This window comes from Bactrocera neohumeralis, chromosome 4 (assembly GCF_024586455.1).
Source record: "Bactrocera neohumeralis isolate Rockhampton chromosome 4, APGP_CSIRO_Bneo_wtdbg2-racon-allhic-juicebox.fasta_v2, whole genome shotgun sequence".
Taxonomy (NCBI): domain Eukaryota; kingdom Metazoa; phylum Arthropoda; class Insecta; order Diptera; family Tephritidae; genus Bactrocera; species Bactrocera neohumeralis.
In genome coordinates, this window is record NC_065921.1 from 78,388,884 (window position 1) to 78,414,683 (window position 25,800).

Consider the following 25,800-nt stretch of genomic DNA (forward strand, 5'->3'; position numbering starts at 1 on the left):
AGACCACTGTAGTGTCTTTCAAGCGACGACGATTGTACAGTGTCTTCTTGACGACGTCTCGGTGTTGCTCAGATAAAACTTTCACGCTGATGAACTTCATCACAAGCACGAGAAGGTTCAGAGAGGAGCCAATAGAGTGAGCGAACTTTAGTCAGGGTGGTAACACAATGGGCCTCCCAAAGGCCTAAGTGCGTCGTGAGACAGCCATTTAACTACCTACCGATTCAAATTCGTGTTACGTTGACCCGACTGTCGTGGGAACGGTTTTGTACTGGTCCATTGGTATAGTAGTTGAAATATTTATATTAGATTATACATTAAATCTGATCTCAAAATCGAAAGAACTCACGTGGAGAATTACACAAAAGTCCTTTGTACTGGCAAACAGTTTTTAAGTTAGACTAGACTTTCGTTAAAACCCTTACGTACCATCAAAAATCTGCTACAGTGATTGATTTTGATTCCAGGTATTTGATTTGGATGGCTGAAGGTATGAGAATCAACACCATATCACTTTAGTCTTGCAGCACAATGAACGAAGTAGAATCGAGAAGAATATTGTTGAATATATTAGTATAAGAACATTGTTTCACCAAAGAACCTGCTGCTTCTTCCTTCCATTCTTTTCAAAGAAATCCAAAAGCAGTTTTTATAGTATCGGTTTGCCGAGAATGCCTTCAAAAAACGATCGTAAAGAGCTTGTCTGATATATTTACATAATAAACACACCGGTTTTGGGGTATGGTCTTCGGGAATGGTCCAATAGTTGATCTTTTGCTATCATTTCCCTAAACTCATCCCAGTCGTGGACTCATTATGGTATATCCAGAAGTTTGCAACCAAGTTTGTAACACTCAGAAGGAAGCTTCGTAGGCTCTTAGCTTTTGAGATATCAATATGAAATTTTGCATACGTTCTTCTCTCCCCAAGAAACTGCTTATATTATTTCGTACCCGCCGATGTTGGACTATTATAGGATATAACTCGCATACAAACTCATTGATCAAACTTAAGTCCTAGTACTGAAAAGCTTTATACAAGTATTTGACAATGTTCCTAGAACCTCTGAAGCGTTTGCTCAGACGGAACCAGAACAGCACATTTCATAGAAATTTGGCCAAGTTTCTGCTAACAATTGTATTAAAAATTTCACTTTCTTTATTGGCGTGGACACCGCTTACGCGGTTATTCAGCGCGCCAGTTGTTCTTCCTTTTCGTTGTTCACTACCGTAAATTGGAAATTCTAAGTGTAACGACGTCCTTCTTCATCTGGTCTTTCCAACAGAGTGGAGGTCTTCGTTTTCCTCTGCTTACCACGGTGGGTATTGGGTCGAGTACTCTCAGAACTGGAGTGTTTTCATCCATTCAGACGTTATGACTTAATTCGCTGAACACGTCGTATATACAGCTCATCTTTCCATCGACTGCGGACCGTTGTCAATACGCAAATGTCATAAATCTCCCGCAGAACCTTTGTCTTGAAAACTCGTGTCGCCGACACAATATAGCAGGATGGGGATGATGAGTGACTTGTAGAATTTGGTCTTTGTGCGTCGAGAGTGGACTTTACATCTCAAGAGCCTACTCAGTCCGAAATAACACCTGCTGGCAAGAGTTATTCTGCGTTGGATTTCGACGCTGACATTGTTGTTGCTGTTAATGCTGGTTCCAAGATAGAGAAAATTATCTACGACTTCGAAGTTATGACTGTCAACAGTGACATCCCCCTGCGGGTACGGGGGGACCCCTCCGGGTTCGAGGGGAAACCGAATATACCCGCGGTAAGGCATGCCTGTCGTAAGAGGCGACTAAGATCCTGGCCACCAGTCCAGGGCTGTATGGAAGCTCAACTGGTCGTAGCTTCGGCTACAAGGTCAATACCAAAGACTTTAACCTGGTACCACGGGGAGCAGTAGCCCCTGGAGTTCGCTCCAGTCTGCTCATTGGGTTTGGCCCTTTGTGGAGATTCGTGGTGGCTGTGGTTAAAACCCAAATCGCGGGAAGAACTGACTTTGTCAGTCGAATGTGCAGTTGCATTGCAACCGGGTGCCGGACCCAAAGTACGGCAGAGGTTTTAGATGGGCCTCGAGCCCTACCAAGGTGGTTAGTGTGTCCATGCCACACTGCCGATTGGTACTGAAAATCGTTACCCAGTTTTCAGGGCGCTGATCGACGCATTGTATTGATCCGTTGTGCTTTTGAGCACCGTGGAATTAAGCTGTCGCCAGCAGGATCCCACGTTAAACACTATCAGACGTTGTCAACAGTGACATGGGAACCAAGTCGCGAGTGCGATGACTGTTTGTTTGATGACAGAAGATATTTCGTCTTGCCTTCGTTCACTGCCAGACCCATTTGCTTCGCTTAAAAATTCATAATTTCTTTACAACAAAAAATGATGGAAGTTGTGGTTAAATTGAAGCTAGTTGCTATCTGAAAAACACTTAGTTGTTTTATAATGATTGCCTAGAAATGAGTACTCTTCGCAAGGACCTTATCGTATTAATTTCAGAACTCGTCCAGTTGAAGTTCATAAACCACGATCAACCACATAGCAGTCTGCTATTCGAAAAGCACAGTATTGCAATTTTTTTGTTGAACGCAATGTAGCTTTTATCAGTCAGTAGGGATGAATTTATAAAATTTCCTGTTTTAACCGACCACCCTCGTACCAAAATACACATTAAATACAATTTCAACTTCGAACCATTGAAACTGCATGCGCTTTTTCATTTTCTTTCATGTTGTTTACTTTTCTACACACACATATACATTATATATACATTTTCCACATGATTTCCTTCGCCCTGAAGTGCTTGGCAATTTCACAAGTCAAAAAAATCTTATGGATAGTTGCTGTTTGTTGTATTTCAAAGTGGCTGCACTGACATTATCCGGTTCGGTTGCGCAATAAGCCACTTAAGAATGCTTGCGAAGGTCGACGTAGAGACAGTTTAATAAAAATAAAATTGGTTAACAAAATTATTTTTATTTACGCCGCTGAGAGACAGTGATTTCATGTCGAACGTGCAACTTTTTGATTATGCTTCGTTTATTTAGAACAGCAGCTTGCAGGTAAAAATATTTGCGAAGCGCATATCTTTGCATTTTCGAGGGCATTCACTTTCGTGGGCGACACAAATTTTACTTCCCCCTTAAGTGGGAAGATCTTAACTTCGGCTGCAACGAAGCTACATTCACCTTCAAACGAGTATTTCTTGAGGACATTTTGTCAAATGAAAACGCTTTCCATACAAGAACTTATTTTGTATCGGTGAGTTTGTATAACTATGAGTAGTAGTTAGTGCTCTCACATTGGCGGATGCGACAAATGAGCAGCTTCTTGGGACGGAAAGTAAAAAATTGTGGATCGTTAACTCAAAAACTGAAGAACTATTACGCGTGTATCTAGATAGACGGTCATGGCTAAATCAACTCAGCTCGTCACGCTGATCATTTGTATAAGAGATTAGATCTCATTTGCCATGCTGCTTCACTTATTTTTAGATAATCCCTTCAATTGATCACGTTGATGTGATTATTCTTCAAAATTGAGGTTAGCTGAATGTTTAGAGGGTTTTTTTAAATTTTTTTATATTTTTTTGAAAAATTTCTGCTCTTAGCCAAGACACAACCCCCATTTCAAAATATTATTGTAGCAGAGTTTCGACCCATGAGCTTAACTCATTAGGTTAGCTAGCATCGGTGGAATGCAGTTCATATTCCACTTCTTCAAAGTAACAGGTGCTCCAAGTAAAGGTACTTCCTTCAATGGCCTTTTTTGACAGATCACACGAGAGTCCAACCTTTCCAAGCGACATCGCTTCGTTCTATGGGCTCTTGAAAAGTTCAGAGAAGATCCGAAGTCTTCGAACCAAATTTTGTTCAGCAGTGAGTCCCATTGCTGGCTCAATGGGCATGTAAACAAGCAAAATTTCCGCATTTGAGACGAAGAGCAACCTCAAGAGATTCAAGAGCTGCCATTTTCTTCAGAAAAAACAAGGGTTTGGTGTGGTTTGTGGGCCGGTGGATATATTTCCGTTCGTTCCATATTTCTTGTCAAGTGATGACAGTGAGAACCTAACCTTTAATGGCGACCATTATTGCGCCCTGATAACCGATTATTTGTTGCCTGAAAGTGAAGCCCATGATCTCGGCGACATTTGGCTCCAAAAAGACGATGCCACTTCCCACACATTGTATCAATCAATGGATTTATTGAGAGAACACTCCGGTGAGCAGATAATTTCACGTTTTGGGCACGTCGATTGGCCACCAAGAACGTGTGTGTGTCACGCCGTTAAACTTTTTCCTCTGAGGATAGGTAAAGTCTCTGCGAATAATCTCACTTCAATTCAGGGCTTGGAGCAAAACATCATGCGTGTCATTCGCTAGTTACCAGTCGAAATGCTCGAACGTGTAATCGAAAATTGGACTAAACGGTTGGATCATCTGAGATGTAGTCGTGGCCTACATTTGAAAGAGATAATCTTCAAAAAATAAATGCCAAAGAATGTTCTATCGAAAGAAAAATTCCTCATACAATTTGAAGTTTCTGCGTTATTTCTTTAAAAAAAAGTGTCGAAACTCGAAATGGATCATCCTTTAGAAGCTTTAAGATCTTTAAGCCATAAGAAAAACAGACTTATATAACTATTTTCCTGAATTCCATCCTCGAACAATATAGGTATATATTCGAATAAATATTCTCGCGGTTTCTCGGACACTACTCCGTCTCTTCTTTATCATAAATGAGTCCTGAAATACTAAAATTTCAGTAGATGAGTCTTTTGGTCATTCTCCAAGCAGAGAATGTTACCAGTCCAGTAGAAAGAAGAAGCAGACGAGTTCTAAAAACTAACTCTGTTCCAAATTTCGTTATCATAAAGTTTGTATAAGCTCTGCAAGGGTTTGCTGCGATCTTAAAAAAATCTAAAAAGAAGAGAAAAAGATAGGAAAGTTTACCACAGAAAAACTAGTTGTTTACCGCCTAGATCGTGAAGTTTGTCGGATCCATGTAATCGACATGGAACAAAAGCACTATACAGAACTATTTGAAGTTCTCTAAATATCAGCACTGAAAGTAAGCGATTATGCGATCTTAAGAAGAGATCTCGCGAGGCAAACGAAGAGTGAACAATTTACCAGTAAGCTTGTGGGGCTCCTTAGCTCCAATACAAAAATATTGGTAAGCTCGAAACTAGCCTATAGAGGTAGTACACTAGAAAGAAGCTCACATACATCTAAGGATATCTCAAATTTTTGGAAATTAAATCTTCCTTTGGTGAAAGACTTCTCAAATGTAATACAGCTGCTTTTACTACCATTTCGTAGCATATTTGTAGGCGCTTACACTTACGCTAGCTATAATAACACTATATTATTTATACATTTTACCGCCTACACTTTCTCCAATACACACTTTCGTATTCAGCCACCGAAAATCTCTAACAACGTTGCATTCACTCAAGCCAACAACAAATTTTCAGCTTCCCATGTTGATGTAGCTGTTTGCACGCGAGGTTTACCTGAATATCTTAGAGCTTAGCAATCATCATGAATATTTCATTTGACAGCTGAGTTGGCGTTGCCATTCGTTGCTTATTTGTTTTTGCACTTTTCCTTTGGCGATATGAAATCAACATTATATGAAGCGTTACAGTTGGCCGTTATGACTGCCAACACACACACATACGCTTACAAATACACTCGCACATTCATTCACATATTCACTCACATATTTTTATTCACACACACATTCTTATTCACTCACACCTTCGTATTCACTCACACACAAGCAAGTGCGTTAATAATGTCAGCTCTCACTTTAGGTTATCGCCTTACTTTGCTTGGACGAGTCAAGCTGACATTTTTATAAGCTTATGTCTTGGAAAATCGGTTATGATGATATTTCGGAAGTTGTACAGTTATGTTGGTGTATATACATACATACATACATACATATGTATGTGTACATTTGAAATATAAAATAAATATTTGAATTGCATTTTTATTTGTTGACTTGTTGACGTTAGTGTTGACTGAAAGAATGAACGTTTCAAAGAAATTATGGAAATGACATTGTGCTGTAATTGCTTAGTGATGAAAATTATGATTGAATTGTAATTGTATTTAAATGAAATTTTTAGGCAATATTTAAAATTTTTTTTTTTATTCAGAAAAAAAATTTTATGAATGTTTTATTTCTGCTGATATTGGTTTTGAAACTGTAAAATTAGGAGATTTTTTTAAATTTATGTAAAAAATTTTATTATTTATTAAATTTAATTAATTAATTATTAATAATTATATTATATTTGATTAATTATTAATTAAAAAATTAAAATTTCATTACATTCAATGCAACTTTAATTATTAATTTCATTAATTTTAATTCAATTATAATTTAATAATTAATTTCAATTCAACTTTAATTACTAATTTCATTAATTTTAATTCAATTATAATTTTATATAAATTATTTAAATAATTATATATTTTTGTTTGCAACTGTAAAATTATATATATATTTTTTTTAATTTCCGTAAAAAGTTTAATTAAATTTAATTAATTAGTAATTAATAGAATGTAATAACTACGTTTAATATAATAATATTGATTAAAAACTTAAAATTTCATTAATTTCAATTCAACTTTAATTACTAATTTCATTAATTTTAATTCAATTATAATTTTATATAAATTATTTAGATAATTATATATTTTTGTTTGCAACTGTAAAATTATATAAATATTTTTTTTAATTACCGTAAAAAGTTTAATTAAATTTAAATAATTAGTAATTAATATAATTTAATAACTACGTTTAATATAATAATATTAATTAAAAAATTAAAATTTCATTAATTTCAATTCAACTTTAATTACTAATTTCATTAATTTTAATTCAATTATAATTTTATATAAATTATTTAGATAATTATATATTTTTGTTTGCAACTGTAAAATTATATAAATATTTTTTTTAATTACCGTAAAAAGTTTAATTAAATTTAATTAATTAGTAATTAATATAATTTAATAACTACGTTTAATATAATAATATTATTTAAAAAATTAAAATTTCATTAATTTCAATTCAACTTTAATTACTAATTTCATTAATTTTAATTCAATTATAATTTTATATAAATTATTTAGATAATTATATATTTTTGTTTGCAACTGTAAAATTATATATATATTTTTTTTAATTTCCGTAAAAAGTTTAATTAAATTTAATTAATTAGTAATTAATATAATTTAATAACTACGTTTAATATAATAATATTAATTAAAAACTTAAAATTTCATTAATTTCAATTCAACTTTAATTACTAATTTCATTAATTTTAATTCAATTATAATTTTATATAAATTATTTAGATAATTATATATTTTTGTTAGCAACTGTAAAATTATATATATATTTTTTTTAATTTCCGTAAAAAGTTTAATTAAATTTAATTAATTAGTAATTAATATAATTTAATAACTACGTTTAATATAATAATATTAATTAAAAAATTAAAATTTCATTAATTTCAATTCAACTTTAATTACTAATTTCATTAATTTTAATTCAATTATAATTTTATATAAATTATTTAAATAATTATATATTTTTGTTTGCAACTGTAAAATTATATATATATTTTTTTTAATTTCCGTAAAAAGTTTAATTAATTTTAATTAATTAGTAATTAATATAATTTAATAATTACGTTTAATATAATAATATTAATTAATTAACTAAAATTTCATTAATTTGAATTCAATTTTAATTATTAATTAAATGTAATTAAAGTTTTTTTGTTCATATTTTTTTTTTTTAAACTGTAAAGTTATGTGAGCTTCAAAACTGTATATGTTGAAAAAATATTTCTGTATTTTCGAAAATTATTTTATTTTTAAAATATTTTATATATTCTCAAATAAAATGTTTAAGTTTGTTTTGACATATATTTTTAAATATTTTTTTTTTAATTATATTATTTTTATTATATAAATTGGGTCATACTAATAAAATCAAATGGATGAAAGCCAGCAGGATGTTATGTGTTTGTTCTTTGAGGTTTATTTTACAGGGTCAATGATCGCTGTGTTTATACTATGAGGTTATTGGTCTTATTGTTTACATTTTTCCGAGTTCAATGACCTTTTTGTTTACATTTAGCCGAGACAACAACCTTTGTTCTCCTTTTATGAGGTAAATGAACCTTTAGCCAAGTCCACAACCTTTGCTTACATTTGAGGTCACTAACCTTTTGTTTACATTTGATAAGGTCAAAAACCCCTTTGCTTACACTAAGGGATCATTGACCTCATTGTTTACATTTTTCCGTGGTCAATGACTACTTTGTTTACCTTTTATGAGATCAATGACGCTTTTGTTTACATTTAGCCACGCCCACAACTTTTGTTTACTTTTAACCAAGTCTGCAACCTTTGTGGTAAAATTGTTTCATTTGATTAGATATCTTCATGACATTTGACATGGTTATTGTCTAAGGAAATTCAATTTTCGAAGAAATGGTTTTGATTCAAATTGCATCATATCGCGGCGTGAGAATCACCTGAGCACTGGCAAGGAATGGAGCCTGCTTTTCTTTTCCTTGTGACTTCCTAAAATTCCCCTTCTACGATTTCCAAATCAGATCACTTCGCATCGTGAGAGTCATCTAAGAAATGGCCAGGCACAGGGCCTACTTTACTGTTATATAGCCAGCTGACAGACAGCTTCCTCTAAAGTCACCTTGTGATTTCCACATCAAATTACATCTAGGTACGAGCGTCCCCCCAACAATGACCGGTGCCTGTTTTGTTTATATAGAGCTAGCAGGCAGAGAACTTTAAAATCTCACATGAGCCAACGTCCCTTGAAGTCACCTAGTGACTTCCACATCAAATCACATCGACGCACGAGACTCACCTAAACACTGGTCATGTATGTATGCAATAAATAATAAGTCAGAAAGGGCTAAGTTTGTGTGCAACCAAATATTTTATACTTGCAAGAATCTTAGCCAGGGAAATACCTTAAGTTGTAAAACTTCAACCAGAGGATAGGAATCTAAACAATTTTATACATACATAACTCTATATAACTCATACACTGACTGGCCATGTCGGTATAAGATTTGTTAGAAGAACGAAAATCATTATACATAGTATATGGGAGTTGAGGTAATATCCACCTAATTTTTATCTATTTTTGCTAATACCATATACTATCATCATGCCACATACAACAAACATTTTCAGTGGGTTTCATTAAGTACCTCACATACAATCATTAATCATATGGATTAAGGTCAGCAGGATGTTCGAAAATCCTGATAATATTTATATGGTGTCTAGGTCAATCTTTCACCCAATTGTATCTATTTTAGGTACAAAGATACAATGTTATGAAAAAACAGGTTCTGACTTTTCATTGAGATAACTCAAATATTTGGCCGATATATGCAGTAAAAAGTCACCCGGAAGTTCGAAAATCTTTATAATGCAAATAAAAAATGAAAAAAAAAAAATCCGATTTTTATTTATTTTTTTTTTTATTTATTTTTAATATTACACACACAAATACTAACATTGAGAGAAAAATATATTAGATAATATTCGATATATATGTATAATCTCTTTATATAATAATCCTCAGTTTATTTTTATACATTTTCAAGTCATTGCCTCGTTGTCATTTCTTTGCTTATTTCCTTTCACTCAATTTTCATTTTTTCCAACTATAGGTACTATATTTTCTCGGTTTACTTTCACGTGTCCTTTATTCAACATTATTTTCCTAAATTTCCCCTTCTACGACTGCTTTACATAACCTCTCCTTAATGCCTTCCTCTCCGTTTCATTTAATTCTTCTAGTTTCCTTTCACTTTATGTTTGTTTTTCATTAAAATTTCCCTTCCACAACTTTTTTATCATAACCTCTTCTTAATGTCTTCTTCTCTGATTTCATTTATACTTTTAGTATCCTTTCACTTTTTGTTTATTACTCATTTTTTTCCTTAACTTTTCTAGCTATTATTTGTATTTCTCAAACTCTCTTTCATATACAGATCTTCCACACCGAACTCCCATCATAACCTGTTTTTCCTTTGTATGACTATATTTTCATCAGTTCCGCAATCCCTATGCGATATGCTTGCCTTTTATATTTCCATTCTTTCCATCATCCGTTTCGTTCGTGTCATCAAATCTTGTTGCTTACGCCTCCAGGCTTTTCTCAACCGCAAAATGATTCTCGAACCGTAGATCTCCTGCCGTCTCCAAATGATCCACTCGCCCACAAAAGCAACCACTGCTAGAAGCCAACCCACAAACAATATATAGAATCCCAATGTAAAATGTGCCAAACTCAAAGGCAGCTGAGTCATAACAGTCTCGTCGCTTAGTTGAAATTTGGCTGCAGGTTTAACATTCGCCAACCAATAATTGACCAAACCGGATTCTTGCAATTCCATCATGACCATTTGTAACATCCTCTTGAAAGGCAAATGTTTTTTCAACGCAAAATATTGTGGTATGTTGGGCGTACACAAATTTCCAGAGGTTATACGAAACACAGGGAGTTGTAAATGCTTTTGTCGCTTTTCATACCACAACCACTTGTCGCTAGTTATTACGTAGGCAAAGGAGATATTTCCATTCATATTCTCAATTGCTGAGGTGCCCTTTCCAATATTAAATACACGCGACATGAGTGATTCCGGTAACAATTTGGCTACGAAATAAAGTTGTCTTTCGATTTCCGTTACAGCTATCATTAAATCGGTTTTAAGCAGATCCTCAGGCGTGCGAACGGCTGGCATGCGAACGCGCGCGCTAAACAGCGAGGTCAAACTACCTTCATAAACGTTCACGATTACTAGGAAAAGACCACCGAAATAAATTAGAAATACACCTCTTGTGACACCTCTAATACCGGGCAGAGACACGGGATGTGCCAGAAACAATTTCAAAACAAATAATATATGTAGCATAAGATCGCGATTACGATTATATATGCATTGAATGGCGATGACTAATATAAGGATTATAAGCATATGATAACCAAGCAGTTGCCAGGTGAGAATATCGAAAGGATACAATATATACCAACTCAACGGTATGCTAGACTCGATGGGTACCATTACGCAAGCCTTTGGTTGTAATATCGGGTAACTGGGTTCCATAGCAGGATTGATTAGATCGGTGCGTAAGACTAGATTAGCTGTGAAATCAAGATTATCTTCTGTCGACTTACTCATTGGATAATCCAAAGTTGTGTACGTGCCATTAACACGTTTCATGAAGAGGTCTAGCACATGCCTAATAAGACCACGCAATTCAGTGCGATTGTTCGCCTATGGACAAAGCAGTTTCAATGTAGAATGATGTATTATTTGAGTTATCGAAGTCTAAAGCTAAACACATAGTGAGGTGTGTGACTAAGAGGAACAAAGAAAAACTTCTGGAACCAGTGGGAATGAGCTAAATACTAGAAACAAAGAAAAACGGTTGTTAGGTCTAACGGCGTTAGATCTCCGTAAAAACCGCCCTTGGCCGGATAAAATCTGGTTCAATTCCGGTAAGAAAGAACCGGCTGCTATGAGAATCGCAAGGAACAAGCAAGGAGCTCGAGTTGCCGCAGAAACGAGAGTGTTTTGTGGAAATCGCAAGAAGCAAGCAAGGAGCTCGAGTTGCCGCAAGAAACGAGAGTGACCTTTGCGCAGCTTCGTTCTGCATACTGTAGCAACTTAAACTCCTACATATCCAGAATAGACCCTGACATATCAAACATATGTCCAGCGTACAATGAGTGCCCGCATGACACTAACCATTTCTTTGCATGTTCTGCTAACCCTACACAGCTGACACCCTTCTCCCGTTGGTCCGAACCCCTTGGAAACAGCACGTTTCCTGGACCAACTGTTGGATGACGTCGATAACAACTTATGTAATTCTTACCATCTCAAAGGGGGTTAGGTCCCCGTTACAACAACAACACCAACGTTAGATACACTTGGGCTCAATAACTCTTTGAGCAAGTCTTCAGTATCTTTTTCCTGCAATATACTTTGCGCCTGAAGGTATTCGATAAATGAAGGATTTATCAAAACTATGCTTAGAGGCTTGATAATATGTACCTTTCGATCGTCCGTTTGGTAGCGCTGAGTTTTGCTAAACTAGAATGGACGTACGGAAATTATGAAACTGTAAGATCAGACATCGTATGGATGAAAACACTCCAGCTCCAGTATTCGACGCAGTACCCGCCGGAGGGAGCAGAAGAAGAGGAAAATCTCTACTCCGTTGGAGAGATCAAGTGGAGAATTGCAAACTCCCTGATTCGTGCTGAGTTACCTCGAGCTCCATTCTTCGCTCCAACCACTACCTAGTTCAGCTTCCTCATCATGTGTTTAGCTTAAGGGTCTTTTGAACGTACTCACCACTTGTTTGTAAAGTATCGGTGGATCGTTGAAATAACTCAAATGAAACTTATAACCGTAGACATTCCTTTCTTTTTGCCAAGCAAAACCGCTGAAGTTTCTCGGATCCACAGCGATTATCTGCATTTTAGGGTAAGCTATAGTCGTGCGTACCGCCATTGTGTTATTCACAGGAAACATTACAATCGTATTGAGCATATTTAATTGTCTAAAATAGTGGAAGAATCTTAACTGCACATCCAGCCGTGGTACCGTTTGGCTAAGAAAAACCATCGGTATGAAGTAATGACGATGTAAACTTTCTGCGACTAATGACCATGTCCGCGATTTATCGAGCTTTTCCATGAAGATCAAAGCGATGCTTTTCTTATTCATAATCTCTTGTACATTTGGTGTTGCCACATTTTTCACAATAACCTGCGGTATATGTAAACGTTGATGGAGCTCTTGTATGACGCCGTCGCTAGCGAATTTATTCGTTTTGAAGATTATTATGCTATCCAAGGGTTTCACAGTGCTCCGATATGCCACAAAGTCAATGACGAGGCTGTAGTTGGTCACCAACGAGGTGAGACATATTAGAAACTTGCAATGCTGCATTTTGAGCTGGCTGAATGTTGTAGACTGACTGCGTGTGAGCCTATGAGCGTTAGGCTTAATTAAGGCGTGTTGTATGCGGGCAAGTTTAATTGAAACATCGCCTATATTTGCTTGGCTGCAAAGCGTATTTGATTTGCGAGCGATTGTTATCAAAGCGCAAATATTGTTGATCAACAATATATTTGTCTGTTTGAGTATGTGGGGCGCGAGTAGTCGTTCTTATGGAGTAAAATTTTGAGGTTAGTAAAAGAAGCGTCTGATTTAGCCGGGCAGTGATTTTTAATTAGCTTTTTCTTTTAGGTAAATATTAGGAACTCTTTATCTAGATAACGATTTAATATTGCTATTAATTAGAGCTAATATTACAAATAGATATTCTAGACATTTTTTGACGCTCGCTGTTGTAGACACGATTTTAATAGACTAATATTTCTATAGCCATTTTTTATTTGACAGAAAGTGGCATTCCAAAGGCTCATAATTCTTCTGTAAGCACCCGTAATTCGAGCGCCGTGTGCTATTATTGAACAAAATATCACAACTGTATAGCTTATAACTTTGAACCACTATGGTGAGTAGTTAACAATGGTTTACAAGACAGATTTTCTTATATAAATATTTGGGTAATCCATTTCGAGGTTCTCTATTTTTTTAAGGAAAAAACACGGAAACTTCAAATTTAATGCCGAATTTTTATTATCATAGAAAAGAACCTTCCTTGGCATTTATTTTTTGAAGATTACCTCCTTCAAATGTTGCCCGCGGCTACGTCTCAGATGTTCCATACGTTGAGTCCAATTTTCGTTGACTTGTTTAAGCACTGCGACTAGTAACTAGCGATTGATACACGTAATGTTTTGCTCCAAGGCCTGAATCGTAGCGGGACACACAGACTTTAGACTTTACATATCTCCACACGAAAAAGTTCAACGATGTGACGTTACACGATCCTGATGGCCAATCAACGTGCCCAAAACGTTAAATTATCTACTCCCCGAAGTGTTCTCTCAATAAATCCATTGTAAGATGCGAAGTGTTGGAAGTGCCGACTTCTTGTAGAAACCAAATGTCGCCAAGATTCCGAGCTTCAATTTCAGTCATCAAATAGTCAGTATCATGGGGCGATAACGGTCGCCATTGACGGTTACGTTCTCAACGACATTATTTTTGAGGAAATATGTATCGATGTTACCACCGGCCCACAAATCACACCAAACCTTTGTTTTTTTGGATGAAATAGTAGATCTTGAATTTTTTCAGGTTTCTCTTCGTCCCACATGCGGCAATTTTGTTTGTTTACATACCCATTGAGCCAGAAATGAGCCTCATCGCTGAACAAAATTTGGCTCGAAAACGTTGGATCTTCTTGGAACTTTTCATGAGACCTAGAGCTAAGCGATGTCGCTTGGCAAGGTCGAGCGATTTCTGTTCTTGCACAAGCTGTACTCGTATTCTGTACGCTTTCAATTCAAGATCTGTATGTAAAATGCGCCAAGTCGTTCCATACATCAGTTCCAGTTGCTGCAAACGGCGCCGAATCGACTCTCCACGGTCTTCTTGTACACTCTCAGCTGCTATATTTTCTTCACTACGTACTGGACGTGTTCTATTCGGTCGAATATTATCTAATAATAAATGCAGGATCTCAAGATGACTGATGGTGTTGCGAATAGTACGCTCCGTAAGCCGTTTATTTTGACCAAGAGTTGAGTGAGGCTCGCGAAATACATTCGTCAATTTTCGAAATAAAGTTGAACGATTTGTCTTTCCTTAAAGAAAATGCCAAAGAAAACTGAACAAAAATAACATGACAGCTTGAGACGACTCACGCGTGATCTTCCAAAAAAAGGTTATTGAAAAAAGTATCTCCACTTGCATCACTTGTTACTTTGTGAGAGAGTGCAGTTCATCTTTTACCGATGCTAACATAACTTAATGAGTTTAGCTCATGGTTCGAAACTTTACTATAATAATAAATTGAAATGGGTCGTGTCTTGGCTAAGAGTAAACATTTTCAATAAAGAAAAAATTAAAAAAAAAATAGTCAGAACATTCAGGTGATCTTGATTTTGAATAATAATCACACACAAGTTATCAATGTAAGGGATCACCTAGAAGTTAGTGATGTAGATTGGCAAATTGAATCTCTCTCTTACATAAATGATAAGCGCGACGAACTGAGTTGATTTAACCATGACCGGACGGCTGTAGATACGCGAACTAGTCCCTCAGTTTTTGAGATATCGATCAGAATATTAGTACACGTGTTTTGATCTCAAAGAAGTTGCACATTTGTCGGAATCGCAGATATATGACCACTATAGCATGAAGCTGTCATACAAACTGATCAAACTGAACCAAGTCCCTGTATGGAAAACTTTTTTATTAGACAAGATATCCTCGCTAAATTTGGCATGGACTAATATGCAGAGCAACGCTAATGACACTGACCTCACAAAAACAACATAAAGAGCTTTTGATACACTTTTATGTTAAGAGAAATGTACATTTGAAGGGTGTTATAGCTTCGGTGAAGCCGTAGTTAACATTTCTTTGTTTTCTTTTGAAAATCCCACATATTAATGTTGTTACCTTAATTTTATTGCCCTCAATAAGAGACACAATCTCAATGCAATCACGCTGAGGCGCATTTCAACATCTATCATTCATGTTTGTACATTCATTTTGGTAATTTTTGTAATCACTTTGACAGCATCGAGTCCCACGATACTTCACTGTCAGTCGGCCGACTACGTTGAACCTCAACAAAGCAAATCAACAAATGGAACTCGCTTATTGCAACAGGGCAATATCTGCAACAAAAGAAATTACAACAAAAACAGAGAAAAATATATATAAAAATATAAAAAAAGAAGTCAAAAATATAAACAAGAAATTTATAATAAAAGTATTATAAAAAATACAAAACAAGTTGGCGAAACCGGAAAAAAGTTGTTACAAATCAGCGAAGTTTCTTCGCCAACAACTTTTGTTGTTTGTGTATGTATGCGTGTATAATATATATATAGTATATGTACTCCTTTATAATTTATTGCTCATATGTATGTGTGTCAGCATGTGTGTATGCATTTAATTCCCGTTTGAGCTGAAACATTTGTTCGTGATTGTCTATTTGACCGCTTGACAGCCGACAATTTGCCACAATTATTTCTGCCTATTGTTGCTTTTGTTGTACAGCTATTGTGCTGAAATGAGTTGTGAATGCTGGAAATGCTTTATACTCAACTCATTTCACCGGCAGAATGATTGAATTAAAGTGGAAAAGCAATATGGATGTTGTATATAACTGTCACAAATATACACACACAGACACAATCACACAAACCATAACACATAGTCACAAATATACACACGCATACACATACACTGACAAATACACACATTCAGTCACAAATACACTCACAGAAACACGCTCAACTCACGATTCCAGCGCAGCAAGGCATACTTTTAGGCGCTATAGTGGAAAATTGTGCCAATTCGCACACATAGCGACACTCACACACCCCAAACGCTCTTAGAAGTCGAACTTTCTGTTGTGGCTATAAATTTTGAAAACGTCAAAAAATAAGTAAAATTCGAAAAAAAGTTGAATTCGAAAAAAGTTGTTACTGTAAAAAATTCACTTGGCAATTTCACATATTTACCGCACTGTAAGTAGGCAGAGGTGTAAGCAGGTGTGCGACATTTGTAGATACTTGCACATAAATCTAATTTCCATGGCACACGCTCGCTGGCGGCATTCAACATTTTTGTAGGCATACTTTTAGGCGTTCAAAGCAAGCCAGCACCCGCTGCGGTGGCTCATTAAATGTTTGGCTGTAAAAATTATCAGCAATACACTAGGCAGTACAACAACAACAACAATAACAACCACAACAACAACAATCACAGCAATGTCATTGTTGCCTTATCGCTGCTTGTTTGTATTTATGTTTTGCCTTTTATCGTGCCCGGAAAGGGTATTTTTATATATTTTCCATAACCGCTCATACAAATATACATACAAACAGCCATTTATACACATTCACACATTTTTGTATGTAATTTTTTTCATATTTTCTTATTTCACGCTGCCAAGAATAGCGCTAACTCGCGCCTGTTCGTGCTGCTGCTGTTCCAACTCCAATGCGCCGTCTTTCAGCAACACTTCCGCCTCCTCCTTTAGCGCCACACGCACTGTCTCATGTTCTATTATGAAGTTGGAATTGAAATTCTTTCGAAAGTATGACAAGTCTTCGTGAGCGCATATTTTTCTTAGTGGGTGCAAGCATTCAATAATTGTATGTACGAGTATGTTTGAAGAGAAAGATATATGTACATATTTTGCCAGGCGACCCCAACAGCCGATTGGGTTGTGCATTTGACTGGCGCTCGGAAGGCCGTTAGTTCGAAAGGCGGCCGTAGCTAGTCTCTGCGGTCAAAGCCAGGCCTTAGAGCAACTTCTCTTGTGGCGAATTTTCCACCCGCAATATAGTTCAGGAAGTAACTAGTTGCTTCCAGGTCACGTCTGTGTATGCGTAAGAACCAGCTCCGGTACTTTCGGCGATTCACTATCGATATGTGTGACTTGTGTTGAACGAACACACAGTTTCCGCTGGGGACTTTCGTAGAAATCACCTCTGAAGTCACCTGCTTGTAGCGGAACTGCCTTCTGGGAGCATCAAGAGGTCCTTCCTCAACTACGTCGACGACATAAAACAATACGCTGACCAGATTTCGGATGTAACCAACTTCACACATGCGCTGACTGCCATTCACAGTGGCGCGATAAACACCTTCATCGACTCCGTCTCAGTGAATGACGTACTTGGAATGAAACCATCACTCATTACAGACGAAGAGCTCGAGTTGCCGCGAGAATCGAGAGTGACCTTTGCTCAGCTTCGTTCTGGACACTGTCGCAGCTTAAACTCCAACTTATCCAGAATCGACCCCGACATACAAAATATATGACCAGCGTGCAACGAGTCCCCGCACAAAACTAACCACCTCTTTGCATGCCCAGTTAACTCCACTTATCTGACACCCCTCTTCCTATGGTCCAACCCCGTCGAATTATCACGTTTCCTGCGCCTACCGTTGGATGACCTCGATGACAACTTACCTGTACCTCACCAATTTTACGGGGATTAGGTACCCTTTACAACAACAACGCCATTCCCCTCCTGTTAGTCAAAGCTGACTGCTTCAAACCGCGCTTGCTATCTTCTGATAGTCCAATTATTGGCAGTAGAGATCCGAATTAAGAATTTGGCGTTAGGGAAGAACCTTATAGTATATAATATAATTCTCTGTCTATCCCACCAAACAAAAGTACATAGAAAAATTTCCTAACCATCAAACTTGGTCATGGTTTGCGCCGGCTCATCGCGATTCGACCATGATTATTTTCACTTGTCGGAGAAAAACCGCTAAAAATTGTAAATTTTAAAAACCTTCGAATCAGAGATGAAAGTATCCAAGAAAAATTATCTGAAATCATCTACTATCTATAGGAGCTTGTCTTCCAAAAGCCTGAATGGATAAGAAATGGGAAATTTCACGAACATTGTTTGAGCATTTTCGAAGTATCTAAGAATAGTTTACTCTATTTTATTTCCAGCAACTTCACTGTCCGTAGTCAAAGTCCAGTTCGCTCAAGATTGTGTAGACGCGGCCACCTTTTTATGCCTCTGCATCATATAGCCGGACGGGTATGATGAGTGACTTGTTGAATTTGGTCTTTGTTCGTTGAGAGAGGACTTTAGTTCTCAATTGCCTACTCAGTCCGAAGTAGCACCTGTTGGCAAGAGTTATTCTGCGTTGGATTTCGAGGCTAACGTTGTTGTTGGTGTTAATGCTGGTTCCAAGATAGACGAAACTATCTACGACTTGGGAGTTATGTCTGTTAACAGTGACGTCGGAGCCAAGCCGCGAGTGCGACGACTGTATGAACTAGTCACTTAATTTTTGAGATATCGAACTGATATTTTGCATCCGCCCTTTTCTCACTAAGAAGCTGCTCATTTGTCGGAACCGTCGATATGGGAGCTGCCATATAAACTGAACACAATGACCAAAGAAATCGTTCGATCGGATCACTATAGCCTAAAGCTGTCATACAAACTGTGCGATCAATCTTCTAAGCAATCTTTTGCATTTGTGAAGGGTATTCCGGCTTCGGGGCAACCGAAGTTAACGCTTTTTCTTTTAAATATATGCCGAGCTGAGCAACACCCACAAGTAGTACCTCAAACACATTGTAACGGCATTTCTTACGCGCTTTCTGCACTCGCGCGTTCACAGTTGACTGTTGGCGATCATAAATAATATTTATGCTGTCTGATAAAGAAATTCCGTTTGCCAAGTGAATGCGAAAGAGTGCCACATTGCGTAGCGGAGCATGTTTTGGGAACGTCAAGCGTCGTAAAGGAAGATGTTGTTGTTAGCTGATATGAACGGGAGCAGCGGGTTTTGATAAGCCTGGCGCAATGTGGCATATATTTTGCACACACTGAGGAACATATGTATGTAAGTATGTATATGCTAAGAATATATACATATATACTATAAAATATCATAGTATCATATAACATCAATTGAAAAGTTCCCGGTTTTTAGTTAAGCCTAACATTCACGTGTTGATAAAATATTGCCTTTTGAAGGGGAAAAATACGGTTTAAGCAAAAAAGTGGCTTCATGACGAATACTGTCCTAAGAAAATCAACCATCAAGGATTGGTATGCAAAGTTTAGACGTGGTGAAATGAACACCGAAGACGATGAAAGCAGTGGTTGCCTAAAAAAGGTTGTTACCGAAGAAAAAATCGAAAGAATCCACAATCAATCGAAGGATAATTTTGGATGACCGTAAAAGGAAGTTATTCGAGATAGGAGGCACTCCAAAGATAGATATCAACTGAACATGTACCTCATATCATTCACCAATATTTGGGTATGAGAAAGCTCTGCGCACATTGAGTGCGGCGCGACCTCACAAACAGCAACGAGTTGATCATTTGGAGCAGTACCAGTGTATGGAGATTTTCAATCGTAATAAACCTGAATTTTTGCGTCGATAAGTGACAATGGCTGAAACACGGCTCCATCATTTCATTCCGAAGTCCAATCGACAGTCATCTGAATAAACAGCATACGATGAACCCGCTTCAAAGCGGAGAAAAACGCAACAGTCGGCTGGCAAGGTTATGACGTCTGTATTTTGGGATGAGCATGGAATAATTTTTGTTGACTACTTTGAAGAAAGAAGGACGGAAGGAAGGAAGAACCAACAACAGCGACTACTACATAGCGTTAGTGGAACGTTTGAATGACGAAATCGCCAAAAAACGGCCGCAATTGAAGAAAAAAAACAAGAGCTGTTTCTCTAAGAGAATGCACCGCATCACAAGTCGTTAAAAACTATGACAAAAATCCATGATTTGGGCTTCGAGTTGCTGCCGCATTCACAGTACTCTCCAGATCTGGCCCCCTGCGACTATTTCCTGTTCGCAGATCTCAAAAGAATGCTCGCTGGCAAGAAGTTTTCGTCGAATGAAGAGGTGATTACCGACACTGAGGCCTATTTCGAAGCAAAGCAGAAATCGCACTACCAAAATGATATCGAAAAGTTGGAGGGTCGCTATATTCAATGTAGCCCTTGAAAGCTGCTTTCTCCAGGTTGGACAAAAATGCGAAGCAAATGGGTCTGGTGGTGAACGAGGGTAAGACGAAATATCTCCTGTCGTCACACTCGTCACGTTGACAGTCATAACTTCGAAGCCGCAGATAATTTCGTCTATTTTGGAACCAGTATTAACACCAACAACAATGTCAGTCACGAAATCCAACGCAGAATAACTCTTACCTACAGGTGTTACTTCGAACTAAGTAGGCAATTGTGAAGTAAAGTTCTCTCTCACAAACAAAAAAGGTGCAGAATGGACGAAGACATTTGACAAGTCTTAGTAAGAAAATTTCTTAAGATTTATGGTCCTTCCGCAATGGCGACTGGAGTCCATGGAACGTTGACCTGCTTGGAATAGTTCAGCGAATTAGTTGCTCAGTGCCAAACAGCAAAAAGAGGAAGACGTCTGGAACGGACTTTTGTAAAACGCGGCTATAACCGCAAAAGCGATGTCTACGACAATAAAGAGGAAGATCTTTGACGGGAACCATGTTGAATAAGAAAACGAATTTTGCCAAAAATTGCGTTCTAATATAGGCCGGGGACTTTTCAGTTGACATGTTACAGATACTATAATACATATTTTGGCCTCTCATGCGATACTTGCGGAGTGTCAGTGCGTTAAACTGGCGTTAATGTATTGGAAAATTTTTCAAGCATATTTCTCTTAATTCTGAAAAATATTCAATGATGTGAAAAAGAACAACAGCAAAAAGTGAAAAATGATTAGAATAAATTGCATTTAATATTTTAAAGCATTAATTTGGCGAATGACGCTAATTTTCCAGCAATTTTTCAGCTTTCTAGCTGCACAAAATAAGCGCAAAGGCAAAAACAAAAAATAAAAATAAAAGTGAAAAGTGAAATTTTAATAAATCTGCCTGTAAAAATGTGCCAGGCTATTTTTCCAACCGCTAATTTGACTAATTTGTTTGCCTTCGCCAGCATTTGCGCGCAGTCCGCGAAGCCGCTGGTAGCGGCTGCTAGCAAAAGTGATGCTTATCGCTGGTATTTACACACACATTTACATCGAATCGTCTCACAGTCGATTGCCTGCTATATTTTACAGCCACTACAGTTGCAACGTACACCTGCCCGGTTGCCTGTCCAACGGAACGACGGCTTCAATTCAGGCTTTCAGCCATCAAACTTCATCTATCTTAATTAAATTGCCCGTCGCTTCGACGGTTCGGGTTTTTAAGCGCGTTCAAATTTTTATTTTCAAGTAAAGGTGGACGCGGAAGGTCTTCCTTTGCCAACAGAATGTGTCTTCCGGCTGTTGATGAGCGTTGCCATAACAATTAGCCAAGGTGAGTGATGGCTACATATAAATATATGCCGTTGGAATTAATCAGTAGAATCATTTAATTGATTTATTTAGTATAAGAAAGGGCAAAAATAGGTCGCGAAGATCGAGGAAGACACTGTTGTCACTGTGACATTATTTTTTTTTCAAATTTTGTACGAAATTACCCTTAAATTTGAAAGGTTGACGTCTCTTCACGTCTCGTCTGACGTTCTCTTAGTTCTCTTCATTCTACGAAGTACAGACTTATTCCAAACACATATGTAGGTCCGGTTAAATCAAAGGGTTGATCTGAAATTGTTGGATCTCACTTGAACAGATATTTGTTCTTGTAGTTACCCATAAACTCATAAAAGTTGGTCACCAGTTACTCATAGTTCGATGAAGGTTTTGGAGCTTACCACAAATTTAAGGTGGTTAATATCAACCCCAGCCACTTCGCTAAGTTTCACAAAGGTATCGACCGAGATATTTCAATCATAATCTCCCAAAAACCGAGCAAAAAAGATGACTTGATGCTTTGGCAAATAGCGTCCGATAGAATATTTAGTCACACTACGTGTAACTTCTACCTAGACCAATATATATTAGACAGTGCCTAGTCAGAACAACTACAATAACTTCGAGATTGGATTGTTTAGAGCCAGAGTTCCGAAGACCTCTTACGCTTCACTCTGGACCCGCAGGATCTCGCAGAAACACAAGTTCTGATTCTTGAGCTCACTGTAGGTCCAACAGCAGAACGTCGTGATCGGAAGACCGACTTGCATCCAGTTGAATGAAATTGGAAAAAGGTGTCCCTGCTAGCAAGCACATCGGCTTTGCAGTTTCCGGCGATTACGCGGTGACCGGGCCCCCATACGAGTCTAATATTGGAAGAAGCTTGAACACATACATACATATATAACCACTGAACGCAATTCTAATGTTCGAGTTGTATACCTTGAAGAACTAATTGTTCTATTTTACTCCTATTTACAAAGAGTAAATCCCAGCTCTTTTTTTATTTACGAGTATACTCTCATTTCGCTTTCAATTGAAGCCGCATATATCGCAGCATTTTGAAATCTCGCGGGACTATGAGGACTCTTTCCCAACGATTCCTATCTAAGACACTTTTAACTTTTCTAGTGTTAGAGATACTCGATCTGAAAGTTCTTTGATCCAAAGAAATATGTGGTACAGCCAACCATTTTGCTGGGCTAACCAATACAAATATATCTCAAAAAGACACTGTTTAGTAAGAGAACAACAGGTGGCGCTGCTGCGATCTTCAACATCATTTAACCATGGGGAAAGTAAGAGAAAACAATTATTGTTATTCTACAAGCAACGTGGCAATATCAAAGAAGGCCAATAGTTGTGGCGCTGCTTACAGTTGGTGTGCAAAAAAATTCTCAGTAACGATGCTGATATTTCTGTTGGGGGTGTTCTTAAGAAATGTACAGATCACTTTTTAATATTTTTGGTACAAAATTCATTACTTTATTGGTCAGTATACAACTGAAATTGCTTTAACTGACTAAGTTTTATTCACGGAAGCTCTTTTTCATGAATTCGCTGCTCCTGAGAGACCATATCCTGACCCAGAAGAATACTGATGATTGAAAAATTAATATTTTTAGCACTATCTTGAGCATAATTCATCTATTAGTAGCTCTGATTCAAGCTCAGGAAATGTATTTTCTTGGGATCCTTCTGATTTTGTATTTTTTTCTTCCAATAATAGTCTAATGGGAGATAAATTGAAGCGACTTGATGGTTGAAAAATTCATATTTGAATCACTATTTTGAGCTTGATTTATCTATCGTTAGGTCTAGTTCCACCTAAAGTAGTGTGTTTTCTCGAAAGTCTTTTGAACTTTGGAATTCGGAAGTTTTTTCTTTCCAATCACAGCATTTTTGAAGATAAAATAAAAAATTCTGATATCATCTCTTTTTGCAGAAGAAGATCAAAAATGAAACTGGCTGTTTTCCCACTACTGAGGTATATGAAGAGATCCGCACAAGGACACAGCCAGATTCTCTACTTCTTCAACTGCATTCCTGAAAACTTAGATCACTGCGCCGCAGAGGCCACTCGGGGCGGCTTTTTCTCTGCTTACATACCGACTAGGGAAATGTGGATGGAGAAATGGCTGGAGAAGAAGCGCATTAAGCTTCTAATGGGTTGAGGCTAGGAGGGAAGATTGAAGGAATAATTTTTTTTAGGGAACTCTGTATAAATATTAGCTTTAGGTTACCGGTTCACTGTGGTGGTTTTCAGTCAGAAGACGTGGCTGCTATCAAGGTGGCGGTAGACTTACTGCTACGAAGTGCAGTCTCTTTCAGGGAGTTGAGCATTCCCTCCGACAGCAGAGCGACAATACTAGCGCTGAGCTCGCTAACTAAGTGTTCAAAGTCACTTATGGAATGTTTGTCCTCACTAGAAATAGCACCAAGCTACTGCAGCATCAGACTCATTAGTGTGCTTGGTTACAACGGAGTCGCTTGTAACTGTAGAGCAGATGAACCAGAGAGGGTTTATTGTTCCGCTTACATCGGTTAGGGACCGAGTTGGATCTCTATTCGCATCTTTCGTCCTAGCACTGGAACAATGGATCTTGCATCTGTGCGATTTCGACGTACTTCTGATCTAGAGTAGAGTCCAAGAGATCTTCTGAACAACTTGCCCTTAGTAAAGTTCATCTTGCCGCAATTGTAGGAGTTCTTACTGGAGCGGTAAGGCTTTAAATCTTATCGGACTCGAGTTGTCAAAGTTGTATGGAGGAGAGTGAGAGGGTAAAATTCAGGAATTTTATACTCCATTGTCCAGGCTTTGCAAGACTGAGGCTAAAACATACAACAGTCATATCTTCGGCGAATCAGCAGACACAGCCGCAGCTGACAGTGGAAGAGAACACAATGGAACGGGGTTCTAAGCTGTCCAGCGAGTTGCTTTTTACGATCGATCTTTTAACTTAACATAACCTAACTTTATTACTGAAGCATTTCGATTATTAATGAGCTTTGTAAGAGCTGCGTTAAAGAAATCCTTCTTGAATTCATCATTAAATCAAATCGAAAAATGCTCAAACCCTAACCAATGTTGAAAATTTAACTAAAAACAGTTATCTTATCAACAACGTCCTTCATTTGAGTTGATTCGTTAACTATTAACTGCTCAAGTCTTTTTCACTTAATAATTTCCTCAATCAAGCACTCAAATATGGAGCTCAACTTGCAGACACACACCCCTAACACTTCATGGGAAAAAAGCTTGCCACGTTTTTGCTACAAATACAGACATAAATAACACTCTGTGCACCTTTCTGTGCGTGCAACTCACGTCCAGCCGTTCTTGCTACACACTGTTATCTCCCGCTGCTTGGGGCCACTTTTCCACTTTGCCGCTTGCCACGGCACAGAGCATTTGTTGCATGCGTTGCCAATGTTATGCAATAAATTCATTTATACTGTTGCCAGCATTTCTCGCTATTTTGCTTTTTTTTAGTGTAAGAGACCAATTCGCTATGTCTTATTTATGGAAGACCAGAACCGTGTGTCCTCACAAAAAGCAAAAAAATATAATATATACTTGTACATAAGCAACAACAATTGTTTGCACTGCAGCACGCAAGCTAAGATGCGCCATGCGACATCTGCAACGGACGCGATAATGGCTAACAGCCTGTGAACTTTGGAATGGCTCGTTAACAGCGCTGAGATTGGTCAGTTCTGTGGCTGTTTTCGTTGTGTTTCAGGGTAAAAGTGCCTGCTTTA

The 25,800-nt window shown here is 37.4% G+C and overlaps 1 protein-coding gene across 1 annotated transcript; it reads right to left on the reverse strand.

The window, feature by feature from the left end:
- Nucleotides 1–10,166: 10,166 nt before the first annotated feature.
- On the reverse strand, nucleotides 10,167–13,046 carry LOC126755854 (uncharacterized). Its single transcript, XM_050468571.1, has 2 exons — nucleotides 12,447–13,046; nucleotides 10,167–11,360 (listed from the first exon to the last, which is right to left on the reverse strand). The coding sequence occupies exons 1-2, from the start codon at nucleotides 13,044–13,046 to the stop codon at nucleotides 10,167–10,169; spliced, it is 1,794 nt and encodes a 597-aa protein (XP_050324528.1).
- Between the last annotated feature and the right edge of the window lie 12,754 nt (nucleotides 13,047–25,800).